General features: G+C 39.9%; 1 protein-coding gene and 1 pseudogene across 1 annotated transcript; both read left to right on the top strand.

Annotated features, from left to right (window-relative positions):
- The first annotated feature begins 6,166 nt into the window (after positions 1-6,166).
- The window catches only part of LOC139464225 (uncharacterized), a 119,470-nt pseudogene continuing 103,791 nt past the window's right edge, over positions 6,167-21,845 (top strand).
- On the top strand, positions 8,820-16,596 carry LOC139464226 (uncharacterized). Its single transcript, XM_071245750.1, has 6 exons — positions 8,820-8,904; positions 11,159-11,557; positions 13,756-14,106; positions 14,977-15,192; positions 16,189-16,276; positions 16,449-16,596. Exons 1-6 carry the CDS (start codon positions 8,820-8,822, stop codon positions 16,594-16,596), a joined length of 1,287 nt encoding a protein of 428 aa, XP_071101851.1.

Here is a 21,845-nt window from a genome sequence, read left to right as displayed (position 1 = left end):
AATTGATAGTGATTCATGAACACGTGCTGATGCTACAGTCGGAGCTGTACAATGGGTTCTGCTTTAGCAGGGATTTCCTTTGATAATGGAAAGGTTTTGTCGCGTGCACGGGTTTTGTACGTGCACTAGAGCAAATATCCCTTCACGCGTACCAGTGTATGGTTTACGCCATCCGGACGTCATTCGTGACGTCATTCGAATCTTATTTTGACGTAAGGTCTGAATGGCATTACACTTGACACGACGTTATAGCTGAAGATTGTTAACATCATTCGGCAAGTGTGTTTTTTGTGATGTCAGCACATTTTTCGAAATGAGAGCTCAAAATGATTAAGAAATAATGGGTTATAACCTGTGTCGCAATATCAGTGGCCACTTTTGCAAGTTATTCTGAGCAGTTAGTAAAGTGAAATGTATTCATTTATATGCATTGTACATTATGCAATGTGGTATCTACGCACGTTATGTACCGAACAAAATGTTAGAAATAAATACTTTTGCAGAGCTAGGATTTCCTTCTGTTTTGCTTTGATGCCACTCTAGAATCGGGATAAGCCAACAATCTACACACTATATAAACTATATACACTACACCACACACACACACACGCACACACACGCACGCACGCACACACGCACACGCACACACCACACACACACACGCACGCACACGCACACATACACGCACACACGCACACGCCCGCACGCACGCACATACACACACATGTTAATTGACGTTGAAATTCCCATCTACGCTAGGCTAAATGCGTCTGAGTATGTGCAGTGATATGACAAGAGAAAACCATACAGGAAATCAGGTGAAGCGTGTGAAATGTCGCCCCCCCCCCTCTTCCCCCAACATTTAACTGAAAGTCCCCTGGACTGGAAATTAGATAAACACAGGAGACCCCTGATGAGAGATTTTTTTTTTAGCGGAAATTAATATTTAAATAAACTGTCAAAGAAAGTGAAAATGACACACCTGTAGCGAGTATGATTATTTCGAGAACAGGTTCCTCGATGGCAGCAGTGTTGATGTCGGCTCCTGTCACTCAGACATTGTCTTTATAACATCAATCATGATGTGATTGGACATTGGGGACACAACGCTACAGGTGATATGTTGGGTGTCCAGATTAGCAATGAGGAAATACATCTCTGTTTGAATGTAATCGGCTACTGGTGATGATTATGTAATCAGTGAATTGTTTCAATCAATATTATTAATTCAATATGATGTTTAAGACGTTGAGAGGGACAAGGAATAATTTCCGACTGTCACATACAAAGCAATCTTAGAACTGTTTAAATCATCAAGTTGTAGTGTTATCATTCATCTCCTGAAAATAATGGTTAATCAACGATAAGGGAGGAATGGTAATTTCGTAATATCTATAACCTAGAAAAATTATTTGGCCTCCCGTAGGGTGACAGAAACTACCTATATATTTTCCTTAGACAACAGGGCCATCCGTTCCCCCATTATAATGGAAGGAAGTCAGAACCCGCCTGTTTGTATGTGAAATAACGTACTCAGTACAAACGGTACATACATGGAAATTATCATACGGGCATGTGTGTCACACTAATATTACGAAACGAGTGTCGAAATCCGTGTAATTCTCGAGCGAGAGTAACAGTAATACACGCAGTCTTACACGAGTTTCGTGAAATCAGTATGACATACGTGCGAATCTGATGCTTCTTTATAACCCATTGTTTCTAAATCATTTTGAGCTCCTATTTCTAAAAATGCGCTGATATCACAAAAACACTCACTTGTCGAATGACGTCAACAATATTCAGCTTTCACGACGTGTCAAGTGTGATGCCATTCTGACCTTACTATATTGTAATGTAATTTCTATTACATTTCATTTCAATTTACATTTGCATTCAAGGATAATAGAGACTGGTTGTTCTCTGGCGTTGACGTTTTATGTTGCATCTGTACTGTATCATTGTATAAGTCTTGTGAAGTCGTGTACTAGCAAGTTGCCTGTGTAATAAGGTATATTGACATGTTAATTGCTATTGAATCTTAGTTCGAATACAATTGTTCAATTATACCATCATGCTGTGTTTTCTGTCGTTTTCCCCTCATTCCGTACAAAACTATTCGGAAATAATCTTTGAGTTCTAGGTTTAATAGCACGGGACGGTAAATTCTGATATTTAATCTCCATTGTAGCGTTCTTTGACATAAACAAATAAGGAGAAGTATGTGCCCTCTCTTTGTGATCGTTGTTCTCATATGTCAAACAGGTTCAAAATTATGAAACCGTTCAACTTTGAATGCACTGCTGTCAAAACAAAAATAGTGATACTCCAAATGTAGCTTCAAACTCAATCCAGTTTCCAAAGGGCAGTTGAGAAGCTCTAGTATCAAGGAAGACATAGCAGTAGATCTAGACGTCTGTAATCTTTCAGTGCTGTTTCCGTTTCTATAGTCTACCAATTCTTTGCTGAAATACGTCAACGCGTCAACGATCAATACGTCAACGACGTATTCCAAGATAATATGGTATTCCACATTTATTATTCCATTAGAACTTTCTTACAGCATTTATTTCCCCCAACTATAAATTACAATGGGTAATAACGTCAGACGTGTGAAATAAAATATCACAATCTTAAAATCTAAACACAATAAAAAGTTACAGTAATGGTTTCACGGGTTAGTTAGTGTCTGGGGGATAACGACACAAACAAACCTTCTTGGCTATCAGTTCTGAAAAATAAACCAGATCACTTTGATGGTAATTCTTAGCAGTATCTCCGATCAGTCATGGAGGCTCTAATTATGACTTATCATTCAAATTAGTCCATTAGTTGTTAAACATATTATAACTTATTCAAAACAGATGTCATTACCACTGCATGTTAACGTTCATACACCACTCAACAGACAGAAACCATTTTTTCGATAATTGGTGGATTCGACTCGTTCCAGTGTTGGTTTGCCAAACAAGCTAACATGTATGTACTCATTACACTAGCCATTAGCCCAGCAGATGGTGGAATGGGCTTGTCTGAAATACACACGTATACTAATTATCTTGCCCCACTGAGTGATCAATAACTAATGTCCACAGGTGCGGATAACATCGTGTATGACAAACGGATGCACGTTAGGTAAAAGATAACTAGACACCAGCGAACAACAGACTTCAAAGGAATACATTTAGACCAAACAGCTGAGATTACAATATCCTTTCACCTCGATAAACGAAGCATAGTGTTGAAGTAACATATGATGGTACTCCTTAAAATATGAATGATTACGAGCAATAAGCCTCACGTTCTATTTCTATGATGAAATTAATGTAAGTTTGTACAGCGAATTTATACTTTCCAACATACTTTTCGCATCTGATATTGCGTCTACAGTATAATACTGCAGAGCGACGTCCTTCAGTTTTACGGATCCGCTGGATGTGTTTTGGAACCTGAGTTGCCCCGATTGAAATCCTGTAACTAATTCGTTTGGTAAAAGATTCCCATGGGCCTCAAATTCCGAGAGCGGAAGGTCCGGGGTTCGATCCCCGGCCGCGTCATACCAAAAGATGGTACTTGTTGTTACCCTGTCTGGCGCTCGGCATTAAGGGGCTAAAACAAGGACTGGTCGGCTCGGAGTCAGTATACTGTGTCTGAGTGGGGTATTCATGTTCAACTACGGCCTGTTATCGCAGTGTGCTAGCACTATAAATCGGCATCAGTTAGGACTAGTACAAGCAGCCACACATGCATGCTCGTCGCTATATAAGTGCAATAATCTTTAACGCGACGTTAAACCCCATTTCACCCCACCTCATCTTTCCAAAAGTCAATATTTCTCTTTATGTTCAGCAATATTCTTGCAGCTCCAGCTCTTGGTGTTTACATTTAATCTTTTGAGGTACAATCGAGCATGTGCAGTCTACCAAATTTTCAACAAGCGTGTTACGACCCTTGCTCAGAAGTTTAAAAGTTGTTTCATGAAGATTACAACATTCAAGGCATTAGTAAACCTTTCAAAATGTTTTATAGTAGGCATGTAGAGGACATTTCCAAACTTGACATATCAGTGACAAAAAATAATGTCCGATGCAATTCTCTATTTTGGGTATTACCAGATGTTCCCGATTGTTTTCAGGTGAACAATAGACTTGCCTTTGCATGTGTTTGTGATGGGTGGTGGATACGCCCACCTTCTTTGTGAAAACCTGGTATCATCACTATTTGAAAGAAATAGAAAATTATATTTCACCTAAACAACGGCCCAATTTCTGCTCGTTGCTATAAGGAACCATTTTTATTTCACAAAGGCATCACTTCAGTGTATATATCCCCTCTGTTACAACAGATATCCAATACTTGGAACAAAACCAGTCGAAGATAGGTAATTCGTTATTCTTCGTAGTTAGTATGTTATTCTTTACCAATACGCTGAACAATCGAGAGAAACCAGAGTAACATCACGAATAGACACCGCCAGCAGGTAGTTTGCAGGTAAAGATCTATAAAAATCAAGGAAGGTAACAACCACGAAACCAGCACGGCAGTCTAGTAACACCAACATGCTAATGACACATTCACAGCAGGGGATACTAGGCTGTGTTGCTATTTCTGATCGACTTGTACTGGGTTCCTGATCGGCGCTTGATAACCTCGGATCTGAGGACTCACCTCGACCCCCTACCGGACCTGTTCACACCACGTGCTTGGTGTCATGACCCCCGGCAACGGAAGTAGTTGGAAGCAAAGCCGGCATCACTGTTATGGTTATGACAATGATAGGGCAGATTTACCTAATACTACTTTATCTTTCATCAACTTTGTTTCATATTTTGTAATCATTCGCATCAATGTTTTTTTAATATATATTTATAGGAGTATGATGGATGAATAAAAGGGGATATAAGATAATAAACCAAAGTTTAGTGTTTATCTGTCAGATCTTGAAACGAGGGAAACAAGGGTAATTATTTCAATCAAGGAAGTAAAGAACCAACATTCTATAGTTGACCGATCTTATCGTAGAGGCGATCATGTGGCAACGTAGCAATTGCAAACACGCGGATATTTATCAATTCGGAAAAAATATTATTTTGTTAATTATGTTTTGTTCCACTGATCTTCACTGGGGAAGAGTGAGTGAGTGAGTGGGTATGACTTTTTGCCGCTTTTAGCAATATTCCAGCAATATCACGGCGGGGGACACCAGAAATGGGCTTCACACACTGTACCCATGTCGGGAATCGAACCTGGGTTTTCGACGTGACGAGCGAACGCGTTAACCACTATGCTATCCGACCGCCCCAAAATAGGATGAAAAGTATGATTACATCTTATGGAGAAATACGTTGTCATGTACAATGTTTCAGTTTGATCCGTAAACGGGGTTTCAGGTACAAATAAGATATATTCCAACGATACGTAACACGAAAAAAACCCCACTGTCTTCTTAAAGACACTTATAAATGAATGTTGTTAAAAAGATATTATTACTCGAGTGTTTTTCCGTAATTTCAAATATCTGGAATATTCAACAAAATTATATACACAAAGAGAAAAGTTAAGCACACCCTAATGTATTTCAGTATTGTTTGGTCCCAATATTTGTAACAGTTATGAAATATATAATTACGTGAAAATATGTTTTCTCGAGATGATGTAATCAGTCATGCGTGATGAAAGCTCACGTGCCTTGCATGGTATGCCCGTGCAGCATGCTACCCTCGAGTATCTCTAAAAGCAGTATATCCAAACGTTAAAAAAGCTTTCTTGAGCTCGGGTTTACACAGTTATTCCATGACATTGTGTGACCATGGCACGAAGGCGATTATCAAACGCCACAAGATGGCAAATAATCGGCATATATTTAAATGTGCTGTTGAAGATTGTAGGACACGAGTGTAGTAATGCCTATTTATGATTATTAAAACATATGTATAAGTGTTTTGAACAGACAAATATTGGCAGTTAATATTAAATTAACTTTGTTATTAAGAACCCACCTGAAAGGGAGGCAACTCTGTCACCCGCACCCCCACCACGGTCACGAAACAGCCGTTGACTAATATTACACATGACACAGTTTAAAACTGCTGATAAGATAACAGATACCTTTGTAACTGCGTCTGCGCTTATAACAAGGAAGTCATCCCGTTCCTTGCATGGATTTGTTTGTGTGTCAGCTTTATGATATGAAGTTGGATGTAGTTGGATCAGCAGGATATACAATCAGAGGTAGGACAGGTTGCTACATTAGGACACTGCAAAACAATGATTACAACGTAACACGTGTACTACCCAGTGATGCAGGGTCTCGGTAGTGAGGTACATTAAGATGACACTGCAAAACAATGATTACAACGAACTATGTGAACTGACTAGTAACAACATGTATTTGGAGCCGTCTTCGGTCTATGTTAACTCTCAGATTCACCTTCATAGGATTTCATCTACAGGTCCCAAAAGGGTGGTTTCCACACGCTGAATCCCTGGCGGATAGCATCAGAAACTAACTTATGGAGTTTAATCGATAAGTTCTGAGCCTCACAAAGAAGGAATTGCATTACAGTGAAATATGTTGTTGTGGACATTGCGTGATGCATAGGAGTACATCCACAATTCAGCCTGTAGTTTGCCGTGACAAGTCAGTAAACTAAGGCGGGGTGTTACAACCCTTAATGTAAAGATTACTCTTAATGTAAACATTTTTTACATTAAGGGTTGCGGGTTAACTCTTGTTACAACACTTAATGTCAAAAATACTCTGAATGTAAACATTTTTTACATCAAGGGTTGCGGGTTAACTCTTGTTACAACCCTTAATGTCAAAAATACTCTTCATGTAAAATGTTTTGACATTAAGGGTTTTCACTATGAAATAATACTTATCGAACTTTCATGGAACTTCACAGATTTAATTGATCGTTACTTTGTCTATATGTGCAAACGACTAATGATTTTTAGAATGCCCCTCTACAACGACCACCTGATCGTTATATTCAGGCTCCATAAAAGGGTTTATGACCCCGAACCCTTTTAACCGATTTTTATCAAACCTACTGTTTTACAAGGTTATTTGTCGATACTCTGCAAGGTAACCTCGTTACTATAATACCGTAACGACGGAAAGGAGGACTCAGACCAAGCAGATCAGTCTAAGTTGTAGATGATGGTGGGTTGTTAGAATGGTCAATTAACAGAGTTTTAGGCATAAAATAATGGCCATTTTGTTGCAATATTACGGATTTGACAGTTAAGCATACACCAGAATCATATGCTATTACAAACGACAACAATTCCAATGCAATGATGTTTGGTTTTAAAAAAAACCGTAGGTTTCCCGAGTAAAGTTGATTTTTTTCGGATATGAAGTCTATATCTTTTCTATAGCAGTTGAGCATATCCTGTAGTAGGACCATTGTTGATTGAAAATAGCGAAAAAGAACATCAGGCATACGGCCTGTAGAGTATTTCATGTCAGTTAGGAACCGACTATTCGATCTTCTGGGGGGCTGACATAAACTCAAGACAGGGAACTTGGTCCCAGGTGAGCTGTAAGCTATCTTTCAACATATCTTATGATTCAATCGTATTGGATTGTGAAATGACGGATGACGCACGCCGTACAAAGACGGATGGCAATACGTCACATTAGCCTTTCGGCCATCTTGCATGTATGGATAAAAATTAAACTAACCAGAACTGTCCTATGGGGAATTAATGAAGGCATGTCGTACAGTGTCCGGAGCTACACCTACGTACATATCTGAAAGAAATCGATGTAGTAGTTTAGAAGTTGTCCAGACAAATTGAGGTGACGAGATAATAAAAGGCAATTACTTTGCCCAAATAAAAAAAATCCAAACAATTGCAATGTGCCAAACAACATGTTGAAGTGGCCACGTGTACAAAGTTTAATTGAAATCAGTCATTGCCATAACCAATGATGGGGCTATGAAATCCTTCAGCACTCACGCTGTTGTCCTGATGTGGCTCCGTCAGCCTTCCATGTGTTGTCAAACATGAAGAAAGATCTCGCCGGAACCCATTCCGACTCGAACGATGACATAATAGCAGCGGTGGAGAACTCTTTGGACAACCAAGAGGACTTCTACGAAACTGGGATACAATCCCTCCAACATCACTGGCAAAAGTGTATCCATGTTCGAAGAGGATTCTGTTGAAAAATAAATCATTTTAATATCTGTAGGTCAGGTCTTTTTATGTGAGGCTCAGAACACTCCTCAGTAAAAGTGGTTTCCATCCCTTGCGGATAACAGACCTACCTAAAAGGCACACGTGCACGGGTTCATGTATGCGTCAGTGAACATGTTTCTTTTATATGTTTTTTGTGTTATGTTTTGTGATTTGGTGTCATGCCTGATTTTCAATGGTCTATCCGTATTTTTCACAGCTTTACTCCAAATGGAATCTGTTTCGGCGGATAATTTAGACTGGTTGTTCTCTTGCATTGATAATTTGTTTTTACAGGACAAATGTTATGTATATTTATTACCATTTGACTCATTCGACATTTCCGACTGCTCATGTGTAATCTAGAAACGTACGTGTGAAATAATAGAATCTTGTGAATGTACGTTTCCAGCTGCTATCAAATAACTTTAATCTGGAAAAGTGGAGACTATAATTATTATACTCCATATACTCCGTATACTGTGTATTCTTCAGAACAGAGCCTGTGTCTCATGCAACTTATTTAAAAGCTAAAGTGTTGCCACTCTCGATATTTGTGGTTATTTATAAGCGGCGTTATCAAAATCATTGTTTCTATCATCGTATAGACCCTGCTATCGAGCATCTGAATGAGTGTTTCTCCAGCCCTAACCAACAACATGCGGACGAAGTGGCGGGGATGCCACTTTCTGGTGACTTGGATTATACTTCAAGGTATATCATGACAATGTTTATCAAGGAATCATGGAATCTTTTGTATATGACTTCATTTGCAACATTTATTGGTTGACGTCGTTCATCCTCTATAAGATGACAGTGTTATGTTTAGCTAAATGTCGATTGAACTTGCAGATAGAACACTGGATACTAAGCATAGGAAGAGCTTAACAACCGAATGAAATACTGGTATATAAAGGCTTGCCCAGTCGGAGTTTATGGGATATGAAGTGATCTTTAGTAGGAAATGGCTGGCATTTGAAGATACATTGATACAATGCAATAGATGGTAAATAACATAGTTTGCAAAAACATCTTCCATAACCTTTACGGATGCCATTTACCTGTATAAGAATCAGGGATCTGGGCAGGAGGATACACTTCTCAAATATCTGTAGCTGTTGTAAATTGGTGGTATTATCCTGTGCAACATTTTTCGATCTGGTAAAAATGACGATGTTTTAAGCAACTTCCTCTAGAGTTGTAAGGCATATGGCCCATAAGCCAAAAGGGACAATTCGACGCTTTACATTTGTCAACCATGGTTAGATGTGAGAATGATATATTTCAATATATTTTGTGGTAAGATAGGCAACATAATCATGAAAAAGCTTCGGTAATGTTGTGGTATTAATTTATGAAGTACGTGAGGTGAGTATCCGAGTGAAGTAAATTGATGTAAAAAGAACCGTGTTTGAGTAGCAAATACAGCGCCATACTATATCTTAAGATAATTTTCGGTGTTTACTTCATTCAAATCGACAGCCATGTCATAGCATTGGACCAATGACATGATAGGATGTGCGTTCTGGTCCAAATGCAGTAGCACCTTCTAATCTACAGGTAACATGGCACTGCGTGGTATGTGTATCTCCCAAATAGCTAGCAACTGCAATAGCCTACTCCGGACATTGATTCCTGACACAAATCGACAATGACTTTGGTTTCTGCACGGCCGACATACACATCCTTAGCTATGTTTTGGCTTAACAGGGAAGGTTCCCTGATGAAATACAATTATTTTAGTTTTTCATGTCGTCGAAAGGAGCTCTCATCCAGAGCTGTACTTACATTAATGTTGAGATATGGTTGCGATACATGTATAAGCATAATTCCCTATTTGGTTCAAACTATATATATTTTAGTTCGGAAGATGTCAAAAACAACTTAACCCCGCGAAAGACGTGGTGAGTTTCACACCAATGTTATTGAGATTTTTAAAAATGGGAATACCATAATAGATATCCAATTGAAAGTTGAGTTTTTTTAAATCCCTATTTCCTATTTTCGATAGGGGACTAAATTTATTTATATCCCTTGCATATACTAAATAAACTATCTAAAACATTTTATTGTTACATAGCACTCGGGATGTACACGCCTATTGGGGACCTGGGTCAGAATAGGTCCCTAGGACTCACTGCATGCTGTAAGAGGCGACGGATTGGTGGTTTGATTGATTGTGTGTCATCATAACTCGAGACGTAGCTTATAATCTCCGCCACTCGATTATTTACAAGCCGACTGGGAAAAACTGGAATATTTCTGATTGCGGCGTTCAACAAACATGCACTTACTCATTCAGAAACAAGTTGATATATGCCAAACACTACAATTATTGACACAAAGAGCATGCTGGTTAACTCTTTGTCTGTGAGGGGGTGGGGCAGGGGTGACACCGCACCTTGCCGTTGTGTCCCTTACCCGTTGGTCGAGGACTTGAATCCCAAGATCATGATCCTTGGCCTTTCACTGCAAACTTAATTTGTTTTAGCAGGCACTGATGTAACGGTGTCACGGTATAGCCAATTACAAGTGAGTGAATGTTACAGTCATCAATATCGAATTGCAAGTAACATTTCTGTGAATGAATTATGCTATGGTACAAGTTACGGAAATTGCAACCAAACTACTCATAATTCTATGAATGTACCGACTTTGCGTTTTTTCATTTGGGATAAACATAACGTAAAACGATAAACATAAAAGGTGTCAGAGTGTATGTGCAGTTTCTGCTCCATGTGGCTAGGTATAGTGAGTTGACGAGGTATGGATGAAACAAACGTTATTCAGCTGTCTAGATCTCGTATTGTAGGTGACGACCCACTGACGTAAATGCCATTTTAATGAGCAGGCACTGAGTTGACGATGGATGGATGTGCCAAAACTATCTGTATGACTGAAATATTGTCAATGTGACTTTAAGTTTTAATTCACTCAGACTTTAGTCTCAATCAATTTGCCTTCACAGTTCTATGTACAGCTGTCTCTGGCCTGAGACACAAGACTGCCTGTTACTACTTCCCACTGATAGTGGATCCTCCGTGTGCCGCTACAGAGATGCTTCTTCCTACCATGTTTACACTCGGGGTGTCCTCTGACGTCACATGTCACAGTGAAATAAGTGGAGCAAGCTTAAGACAGAAGGTAGTAGACGAAATCAGACGTTGCTGTCAACAGCGTGAGAATGATACCGTGACAGATTACTGCCTCCCTGTCATGAAGAACCAACTCCCGGATCACTACTACCTGGACTTTGTGAACACGTGCACGACCGCTACAAGATGTCAGTTGTCTTCAACTGGTGGAGGTTTGGTGCAGCATACTGCTGGTGAAGACTATGTCACATTTACGTTTGAATGTGTGCACAGTGAGTAGTGTCCATTATAAATAAATGTTTCAGCAACGCATGTATGTCATTTATAATTCGACAGGAAATAAGGAAACGCTAAGCCCAACGTGACAGGTCTTCTTATGAGCTTTACGTGCATGTTATGGAAGCCCGTATAGCATGTTGTCAGTTGTTTCAACCTATTGTACATAAACGTAGTGTTTGTTCGTTTGTTGTTTAACGCCGCACTCAGCAATATTTCAGCTATATGATGGCGGCCTGTAAATAATCGAGTCTGGAACAGACCTTGCAGTGATCGAACTTGTGATCAACGATCCACGCCGTCGGAGTAGATGACACACAATCAAACAAATCACCGAGCCAGACAAGCCGACTCTCACGGCCAGCTCAGGTTGCTGGGGAGCTAATACTGACAGAGACAAATCCCCAGCCTTGTCATGCAGTACACATGCAGCCAGGAAGTCTTATTGTCTATCTGTTGCCAATTCTTTCATTGCTGCACGTTCATGTGGTATATCAAAACCTAACTCTTTATACATGTCACACGTCACTTATTTCAGGGTAGAGATGTTTCTGGCCAGTCATAACGCAGATTGTTAATTTGCAACCTCAAGCAACTACCACAAGTCTTTCAAAAAGTGGTTCATCCATTTTATGGAGATGGAGGCATGGTTATTTAATCTTTGAAGCCGCTATAAATGTAACCATGTAAAATGTAAATACAGCAAAGTTTGCCCAAAGGTTTCAGCAAAGAAACGTTGGCCCAACGGTCGATTAACGTCCGATTAGAAAATTGTATTACTTTATGTTTAAACATAATTATTATAATAAATAATTTCGAATTCCACACATTTTCACATGTTAATGCTATTAAACATTGTATTTCATAATGTCTTGAAACTCAGAGAAAGTCTAAACAGATCTACAAATAGACAACCTAACAATTGACAACCGAATATTTCCTGACGAGTTAGTACCTTGTTAACTGAATCCAATTCTTTGGTATTTTGCCGCCCTATTATTATACTAATCCTTTCATGGATAAATAATCCAAGCTTCTGTAATCCGCGAACCCTGCAGTTATTAAAAGTGTATCTATATATCTAAAAAAAACATACCCAGATAGGCACCTTATTGTTCAGCGCACTTAACATATATCAGCGCGGAGTGTACATGTTTGTATACTACTCAAAAGAAGGTAAGGATCACCCAATTCTTTCATATTGGTAATGTTAACCTGTCATGGCATGAGAGATTAACTATAGTAATATGAAAGAATCAGGTCATCCTTAACTTCTTTTGAGTAGTATATATGCAGCACTATTGGCCATGGGGCCTCAAATGCAAATATGATAAACTTGTCAAGCTTGTCACTTTGGTATTAACTAACTCTCCGCTGAAGTTAATACGTGCTAAATATGGACAAATAATTGAAGGCGACCATGTCATCAATCTCTCTAAAATAAGGGGCGGTCGGGTAGCCTAGTGGTTAAAGCGTTCGCTCGTCACGCTGAAGACCCGGGTTCAATTTCCGGCATGGGTACATTGTGTGAAGCCCATTTCTGGTGTCCCCTGCCATGATATTGCTGGAATATTGCTAAAATCGGCGTAAAACCATACTCGCTCACTCGCTCTAAAATAACAACAACGATCCTATGTCCACTGTTTGGTGATCGAAAAGTGAACTCGCGAGGTTACGGACATCAGTGAAGCTCCGGATTTTATTTTTTATCATTTACACGGAATGCTGAGAGTTTAAGTGAGCCTCTTTCTGAATTGTTCAGTTCCGACTGATGTATATTTTATGTCTGACCTTCACAAGCAAAAGCGATTTTTATTTAGTACTTCGTGTTTTATTAGGTAGTCGTGTGCTCGCTCGCTCGCTCGCTCGCTGTACACTACACACTGCTATGTCTATATATCTAATCAGCTGCTTGGCATATGTCATTTGCGCTGACTAAGCTGACTACTGAAATACTGTTAAAAGCTGCGTTAAACTCACTCACGAAGGCTTGAAAGGGAGAGGAAATTAAATGTATTATTCCATTTATTACATTGTGTAAGAAACGTCATCCATTCCTTTTTATCTTTGATGTGTTTTTTTAAATCATGCGGACAATGGATATTGCTTTGAATACCCATTTACAAGGAATATTAGTACACGGCGGTCGTGTCAGAAACTTACTCAACTTTAATGACTTGGCCAACCTTTTCAGAGGACACGGTGCTGCACATCCAACATGATTCTACACACACAGGACAGGAGGTGTACCTGTACAACGACCAACATGACGGGGAGGCCCATGCTAACTGTCTAGCATACTCTCATGAGTGTAACTCCCATGTCATAATACAACTTGCTGCAACCCGAGTTGTGTCTGCCGCCTGCAGTGTGGACTTCACTGATGGGGATGTGTCAACCAAGGTGGACTGTAAGAACCCACCTGCATCAAGAAACTGTTCCAGCGCAATGTTTGAGAGCAAGTCCAACTATGTTAACATGTCAATACTCATGACAGTCGATCCTGGACGTCAAGAAAAAGAATTTCTGTGGATACGAGCGAAAGGTAATAGGCACATTTATGATAAACACCTTGATTGTTTGTAAGATTATGTGCTAAAAATGTTAAAATGTTGCAACTATTTCTTTTAAAATAAGTGTACAATACTGTTAAAATGTTTCTTCAGACACTTATGCGTCACATCCATGAATAATTATCATATAAGGGGCAAAATACTTGTAGGGTGTTTCTAGTCATTATGAGTGAGGAATATATTTGGAAAATGAAGCCTTTCCCCCGTGAAGCATGTATTCTGAATCCTCGAACACCATATATCAAAATATATGTCAAGAAAAAGAATTTCTATGGATACGAGCCAAATGTAAGAGAATAATTAGTTATAAACATCGTTTACTATTTGTAAGATGTACACTTATATATAAAATGTTTTAGCAATTTCCCTTTCGATAAGTGCACACTTTGGTACACATGTTTTGTCATACACTTAATGAATCATATCAATAACGAAGTATGGCAATACATGTGGGGTGTTTCTAGTTAGTACGAGTGAGGAACATGTATGAAAATGAGGCAATTACCGTGCACAACATGTATTCTGAAGTATCGCCCCGTGTAGGGCGATTTTGAGGCATGCTATCTGCTTTCTAATAATTAAATTTTTGTCAATGTTGTTTTGACGTCAGATGGATAAATACAAGCCTTGTTTTGACTTGTATCACGTCTTCTTCCACGATGAAACCATGCTAATCTGTTGACAAAAAGCCCCATGAGCCTTTTTATCACAGGAAATAATACCCTTATCAAGTCAATTGATGCGCACATATACACGTGCATGATTACTGCACGAAGGCCTGCATTTGTACATGATCCCAGGTTTTTTCATAACGTCATTGACTCAAAATCACTAATTTGTAGAGGATACAGGTAAGAATGTTACCGTCGTCTGTGGAGCCAACATACCCGCAGATGTGTCACTGAACTGCCCAACGTCTGTATCAACTACTACGACATTAACTACTTCAACTATAACGACTGATGTTGCTTCTACCACTGCCACTACTACTACACAGACAGTGACCTCTAATATTGCACCCAGGAAACACACACCTGTAGCGGTAACATCATCACCTGGTAAGCCACAAGGACAACGTACAATAACAACGGCAGCAAAGACAACAATATACAGCAATGACTCTACAACACTATCACTGTCCAGTGTGAACGGCTTTTCTTCCCGTATCAGGCTGCGCCATTCCAATCCAAACTCTCCCACAACACGACGTCAGTTACACTTGCTAAATAAAGTTAGAAATTGTCCCTGCAAATCAAATCCACTTGGCTGTTTGCATGTCAATGGTCTCCCAGTCTTCCAACTCAAATTCTCTCCTTTAAAAAAAAGCAGCAGGAGTAACCCTAGAAAGCCAGCAACTATACCTAACAACAACAATAACCGTGTTATATTGCGAGACCCGTGAAGATCCGGGTTAGAATAGGTCTTCAGCAACCCATGCCTGCCGTAAAAGGCGACTATGCTTGTCGTAAGAGACAACCAACGGTCAGGCTCGCTGTCTTGGTTGATGTTGCATGTCATCGTATCCCAACAGCGTGGATCGATGCTTTTGATGTCAATCACTGGATTGTCTGGTAGCGGTAACATCATCACCTGGTAAGCCACAAGCACAACCTACAATAAAAACGGCAGCAAAGACAACAATATACAGCAATGACTCTACAACACTATCACTGTCCAGTGTGAACGGCTTTTCTTCCCGTATCAGGCCGCGCCATTCCAATCCAAACTCTCCCACAACACGACGTCAGTTACACTTGCTAAGTAAAGTTAGAATTTGTCCCTGTAGGTCAAGTTTTTAGGCAGTTTTAAAAGGCAGATATGCTTGTCGTAAGAGACGACCAACGGTCAAGCTCGCTGACTTAGTTGATGTTGCATGTCATCGTATCCCAATTGCGTGGATCGATTATTTTGATGTCATTCACTGGATTGTCTGGTCCAGACTCGATTATTTGCTGACCGCCGACATATTGCTGGACTGTGCGGCGTTAAACAACAAACGAACAAACAAATATATTGCAAGATAATGATATGGTGTCTTTTATCTTCTTGTACAGGTGCGCCAGGCAACACACTACCCATAGCACTAGGCGTATCCGTGGCTTTTCTGTTCGTTGGCTTTGTTTTGGGTTGGATAATCTCGAGGTAAATCCTATTATTTCTTTTATTTCGTATCTCAGAAACTAACATCAGTAACCAACGCAAAATATATATTGATTGAATTCAGTTTCATTCTGTGTATAAACAGCAACTTACACACGTTTCAAATTATATATATTACGACGATGTAGCTATTGTGGGAACCTCTACTTCCCAGGTGTTTCTATCAACGGCAGACAAGGAAGAATGGTGCAGATGTTTACAACACGACCTCAACTATGGAAGAAGAACATACATACAGTACAGTCCAACCTACCAGCGCGGCAACATATGCTAACACCTCTTATGAATATCACAATCAATAAATATTATAAATACATATTCCCTTTCCTTTTGGTTGGTATTTACATTTTTTAAGCACTATGGTATCGCTTAGTTACTGATATTAATTCAGAGATGCAGAAGTAATTGAATTTCATTGAGTTACTCAGTGACTCAATATCGCCATCAAAAGTGGACTTCACACTTGGTACCTACATTCATGTAAATAGCCACAGAAGGTTTTAATGCTTCTTCTAATTACGTTGTAATGACGTCAGTATTGATGTCATTACTCTTTAAATTAAATTACATAACACATATCATCTCCAACTGCATGTGAAAACACGTTAGTACATGATTCTGGATCTGTGCATAGAAATCCAAAATTGTCGGCCCAAGCTGTAGGGGCATTATTTCGGTTTTCCCGTCTTGAATTCCCCCCTCAATTGTATGGTAGATATTCAGAGGAATTTATTTAATATAACACATTGCTTGTCAACATGGTGAGGGAAGCTATCCCACACTGCCGTCTTTACAGAGAGTTGTCACACCTCCCTACTCACTGCCACTTACTTCAATGGACCGGGTGGTTCAGACTTATTTGACAGCCTGGCGTTTCTTTATGTCATCACTCATCCATTCATATACCACTAGCTTGCCTTCTGCACCCAATGGAATCTGTTTCGGTAGATAATCGAGCCCGGTTATTCTCTGGCGTAGACATTTTGAAACTAGAGAAAGAGAAATAAAGTTAATCAACCTGCACTCTTCGTGTATGTCTTCAGTATATCTGCATACAATCGTCATGATGTTTGAAGATGGTTGGTTGAGCGTCTCTGACCAGCCGCATGATGCTGTGCCTGTCCCACAATCACGACGTACACCTACAACTGTATACCGCCAGGCTGTTGAGTGTTAGCGTAGATTGTTACGAAATCCGAAGAGTCGACACAGGATTTCAATATGTTATTAGGGTTATTGTACTCTTGTATCTACACGTCACTCACCTAAGTGAGTGAGTGGGTGAGTATGGTTTTACGCCGCCTTTAGCAATATTCCAGCAATATCACAGCGGGGGACACCAGACATGGGCTTCACACATTGTAAACATGTCAGGAATCGAACCCGGGTCTTCGGCGTGACGAGCGAACGCTTTAACCACTAGGCTACCCGACTGCCCCCACTCACCTAAGAGCAAGTTAGGTAAGGACAAGATACATGGATAAACAACTTCTTTGGAACACTTAGGAGCGACGTTTCGGTGTAGGTTGTTCTAACACCGTTATGAAGCTAGTTGTCATCACTAGTTTAATAACGTGTAAGAAACCTCTAAATGCCTCTCAAAGAAGTTATGAGCAAGTTGTGTCTAACAACAGAATCGGCCTAAGTTATAGTCTATAATCCCTGCTCGCGCTATCATAATGTTCAATTTCTTTCTGTCACACAAAGCGTGAATAAACAGTTACACCCATGTCGATACACGGGACTGATGCAATGAAGTAATTAAATATTTGTTATGGGCAAATACTTTGCTTGTATATATTTTGTAGATATGACACAGTCTCGCCAGTTGTAGACGGACTAGGAAGACATCCACAGAAAGATTATGGCAGATGAATTGGTGCCGTCATTAGCAACAAAATCGAATTATCTTCATTCCACTACATTCCTGTGCACCGTCGTTCAATGGTTCATTCGATTAAAGTTGATGACGAGATGAATGGAGCTGCCCAGTATTTATTAAACATCTGACAGGGCCGTCCGTTGGCGTCGTGAACACCTCCCCCCCCCCCCCCCTCCACACACACACACACACACACACACACACACACACACACACACACACACACACACACACACACACACACACACACACACACCAAAACACACACACACACCTCTTATTTGATATTATGCACATTACCGACAGAAAAAATATATATCTGGAAGAGCTACATGTGTCATGTACTGTCTTCATATCGGCTAAACGGCTCTGTTTGTGGATATAATCAAATATAAGACAGTACATGACATGGAACCCAAATAAAATATGTCTAGGCATCAGCTGGTGTGTGTTAGACGATGGTTATGCCCTGAATTGTCAGAATGTTAGATCACGAGGACTGAACGGTAAAGCGTTTCATGATAAACCAGGGTTTTGGGCACTGGCTGGTTGCACAAAACACTGATATGAAAAATTAGGATATGCTATATCCTAGGTTCCTGGGACAATTAAGGGACACAACCCTGCACAGCGACTGACGGCGACTTAGACAACTCGGTCATCCTGCTCCCAAGTCCGTAAACAAGTAAACACGTCTTGATGAAATAGTAGTTTATAAGATTTCAAACTTAAACTTACATAACTTAGCACTGAACGTGAATTTGTAGTCTCTGTATTCGGACCTAAGGCCTTACGTGCAGTAAACATGACTGAGTCGCTGAGCCTGACCATGCGATCCACTTAGTCACCTCTTGGCATACTAGGAACTTTTATTCTCACGCGGAACCCCAAGCCAGGTGTGGAAACATTACTTGAATGTACTTCCGCAATGTTAAATCTCTGGAGTGTATAAATGCTATTTAAATGTGCTGTTGAAGATTGAAATTCTTGAATGTAATATTATCTATTTTATGATTTTTAAGACATGTATTAGTATCAATGTTAATAATAAACTTACTTTCGTATTCGGCACACCTTAAACTGAGACAACTGGGCCAACTCGGCCCCGCCTCAAGATAGCTTAACTATTACACGTGACAGTTTAAAGCTGCTGATAAGATAACAGCTACATGTGCATCACCGTCTGCGCTTTTAACAAGGAAGTAATGACGTCCACTGCATGGCATTGTTTGTGTGTCAGCCATACATGGTTAAGTTGGACGTATGTGGATCATCAGGTAATACACTCAGAGGTAGGTACGTTGTTATATTCAGACACTGCAAAACAATGATTGAAACATGTCATGTGAATTCATCAACAGGCAGTCGGTACTGAGTTACGTTGGACTTATGTTGGGCGTCTTTGGTTCACGTTAACCCACAGACACACGTTAAGGGTATTTCATGTATTAAATGCACCCATCGGGACCAAAAAAGGACCATCGGCTGTATATCGGGTACTTGCTTTTGACCTAAAATTCAGCCGTGTTATTCGTCAGTGAACATGTTTGTTTAATGTTCTTACATGTGACGGTATTAAGTAAGGATAAGAATTTATAGATGAACAACTTCTTTATTACAATTAAGAGCGACGTTTCGGTGTAGGTTCCAACACCGTTATCAAGCAAGTGATTTACAGAGTTACTTACTTACTTACTTTGGAGATTTAACGTGCGCTTTCCGACTGATGCGTATTTCGCACACGGGCCCGGCCAGGCCATTTAATGTGTTTCCGAAAGGGGCGAAGGTGGTCTGTGCAACCCAAGAGGGGGCTTTAGGGGTTGGTTATATAGAATTTGGGAATTTTGAGATTTGGAATAGATGCCGATGGGGTTGGGGAGGAGAACTAAGGGAGCTGGGTATGGTGGATGATTGTTTGTTTATGTGATTTTGATTTGGTAGGTTATTATGGTTTTAGATGCGTTTTATTAGTTCCGTTTTGATTAAGAATACGCCTAAGGCCTTGAAGTTTCCTAGTTTATTTTGTGGGTTTAGTATTGATTCTAGAGTGAGAGCCTTGTTTAGCCTAGTTTGTAATGCGGTTCGATGTGTCAGGTAGTGTGTGCAGTGGATGAGTGCGTGTTCTGGTTGTTTGCAGTGTGGGCAGTTACCTGTAGTGTGTTTTTAAATTTTTTTTAGGTGGTTATTTAGGTTGGTGTGTCCTGTTTGGAGTTTAGTGATTACTCTGTCGATTTTTTTTGATGGATGGAGAATTTTTGGTTTGGTTAGTGGTTTGCTGAGCACTCTTTTGATTTGGCTATTTGAGTTTAGATATAGGTTATGCCATTTTTTGTTTGTTTACACTTTTAATTTCTGATTTTGAGATGGGTAAGTTTAAGCTTATTTCTGGGATTTTGAGGGATAGTTTAGCTGCTTTATCGGCGTTTTCATTACCGTATATTCCTACGTGGGCGGGTATCCACAAGAAGGTTATTTGTTTGCCTGCCTTAGTTAGGTCGTTGGAGCTTTTAAGTATTTGATTTATTAATTTAGGTCGGTTTTTGGTATTTTTGTTTTGGAGGGCTTGTAGTCCACTTAGGGAGTCAGTAAGTATTAGGATTTTTTGGTGGTTTTTGGATTCTTGATTGTGGAGGGCTGAGGCCATGCCCATTAGTTCTGCCGTGAATATTGATTGGTTATTTGGGAGTCGGAAGGATTGTTTGGTTTTAGTTGGTTGTGTGGTATGGACTCCGAAACCCGTGTGTTTGGAGGTCGGATCTGAGGATCCGTCCGTGTAAATGTGACACCAATTTGGCCAATATTCGTGTATGTATGCTAGTGTGGTAGTTTTAGCTATGTTTGGGTCGGTTTGTTTATTTATTTGGCTAGCTAGTGTTGTGTCTATTTTGGGTATTTTAAGTTTAGGGGTGAAGATATTTGATTGTTTGCAGTTTTGTTTAAGATTTCTAATTTGGTGTTCATTTAGGTAGTTTGTTATTCTTTGGGATATTGGGGTAAGTAAGGGGTGTTTACGAGCTAGAGCTTGGTTTTTAGGGCTGATGTTTTGGTTTATTAAGTTTTGGATGAGAGGGTTTGATTGGGACGCGGCCCAGAAATTTAAGCTTAGCTGTTCCCTGCGTAGACTTAGTGGCATTTCTCCTGTTAAGGCCTGACGTGAGGTGTAGGAGGTGCCATGTTGGGTGCGTGTAATGAGTTTGAGAGCCTGATATTGTATTGAGTCAAGTTTTTTAGATAGAGAGTTGTTTAGGGTGTTGTATATTGCGCAGCCGTAGTCTAGTTTTGATCTAATTAGGGATATGTAGAGAGAGAGGAGAGTATCTTTGGAGGCTCCCCAGTTAGAGCCAGTTAGGCATCTTAGGGTGTTTAGGTCTTTACTGCATTTAGTTGTTAGGTTTTGGATGTGAGCATCCCAGGTGAGATGTTCATCGAAAATAAGTCCTAAGAATTTGGTTTGTTTTTGAAATTTGATTGTTTGATTGTTTAGCTGGAGGATTGGGGAGGCGGGTTTCATGTTTTTATGTTTGAATACTATTCCTGTTGTTTTTTCTGAGTTAAGGGAGAAGCCCCATTTGTCAGCCCATTGTTGTATTATATTAAGAGATTTTTGGAGTAGAGTTTTGGCCATTTTCATGCTTTTAGTGCGGATCCAGATGGCTCCATCATCCGCGA

This window comes from Haliotis cracherodii, unplaced genomic scaffold, assembly GCF_022045235.1.
Source record: "Haliotis cracherodii isolate W230 unplaced genomic scaffold, xgHalCrac1.p SCAF_17, whole genome shotgun sequence".
NCBI lineage: Eukaryota > Metazoa > Mollusca > Gastropoda > Lepetellida > Haliotidae > Haliotis > Haliotis cracherodii.
This window is presented reverse-complemented; position numbering and strand designations above follow the sequence as displayed.

Coding starts and splice junctions, on each gene's coding strand:
- LOC139464226 (XM_071245750.1), top strand. CDS start 8,820: ATGAGTGTTTCTCCAGCCCTAACCAACAACATGCGGACGAAGTGGCGG. Junction 11,558..13,755: donor TACGTTTGAATGTGTGCACA/GTGAGTAGTGTC, acceptor CAACCTTTTCAG/AGGACACGGTGCTGCACATC. Junction 15,193..16,188: donor AGCGGTAACATCATCACCTG/GTAAGCCACAAG, acceptor CTTCTTGTACAG/GTGCGCCAGGCAACACACTA.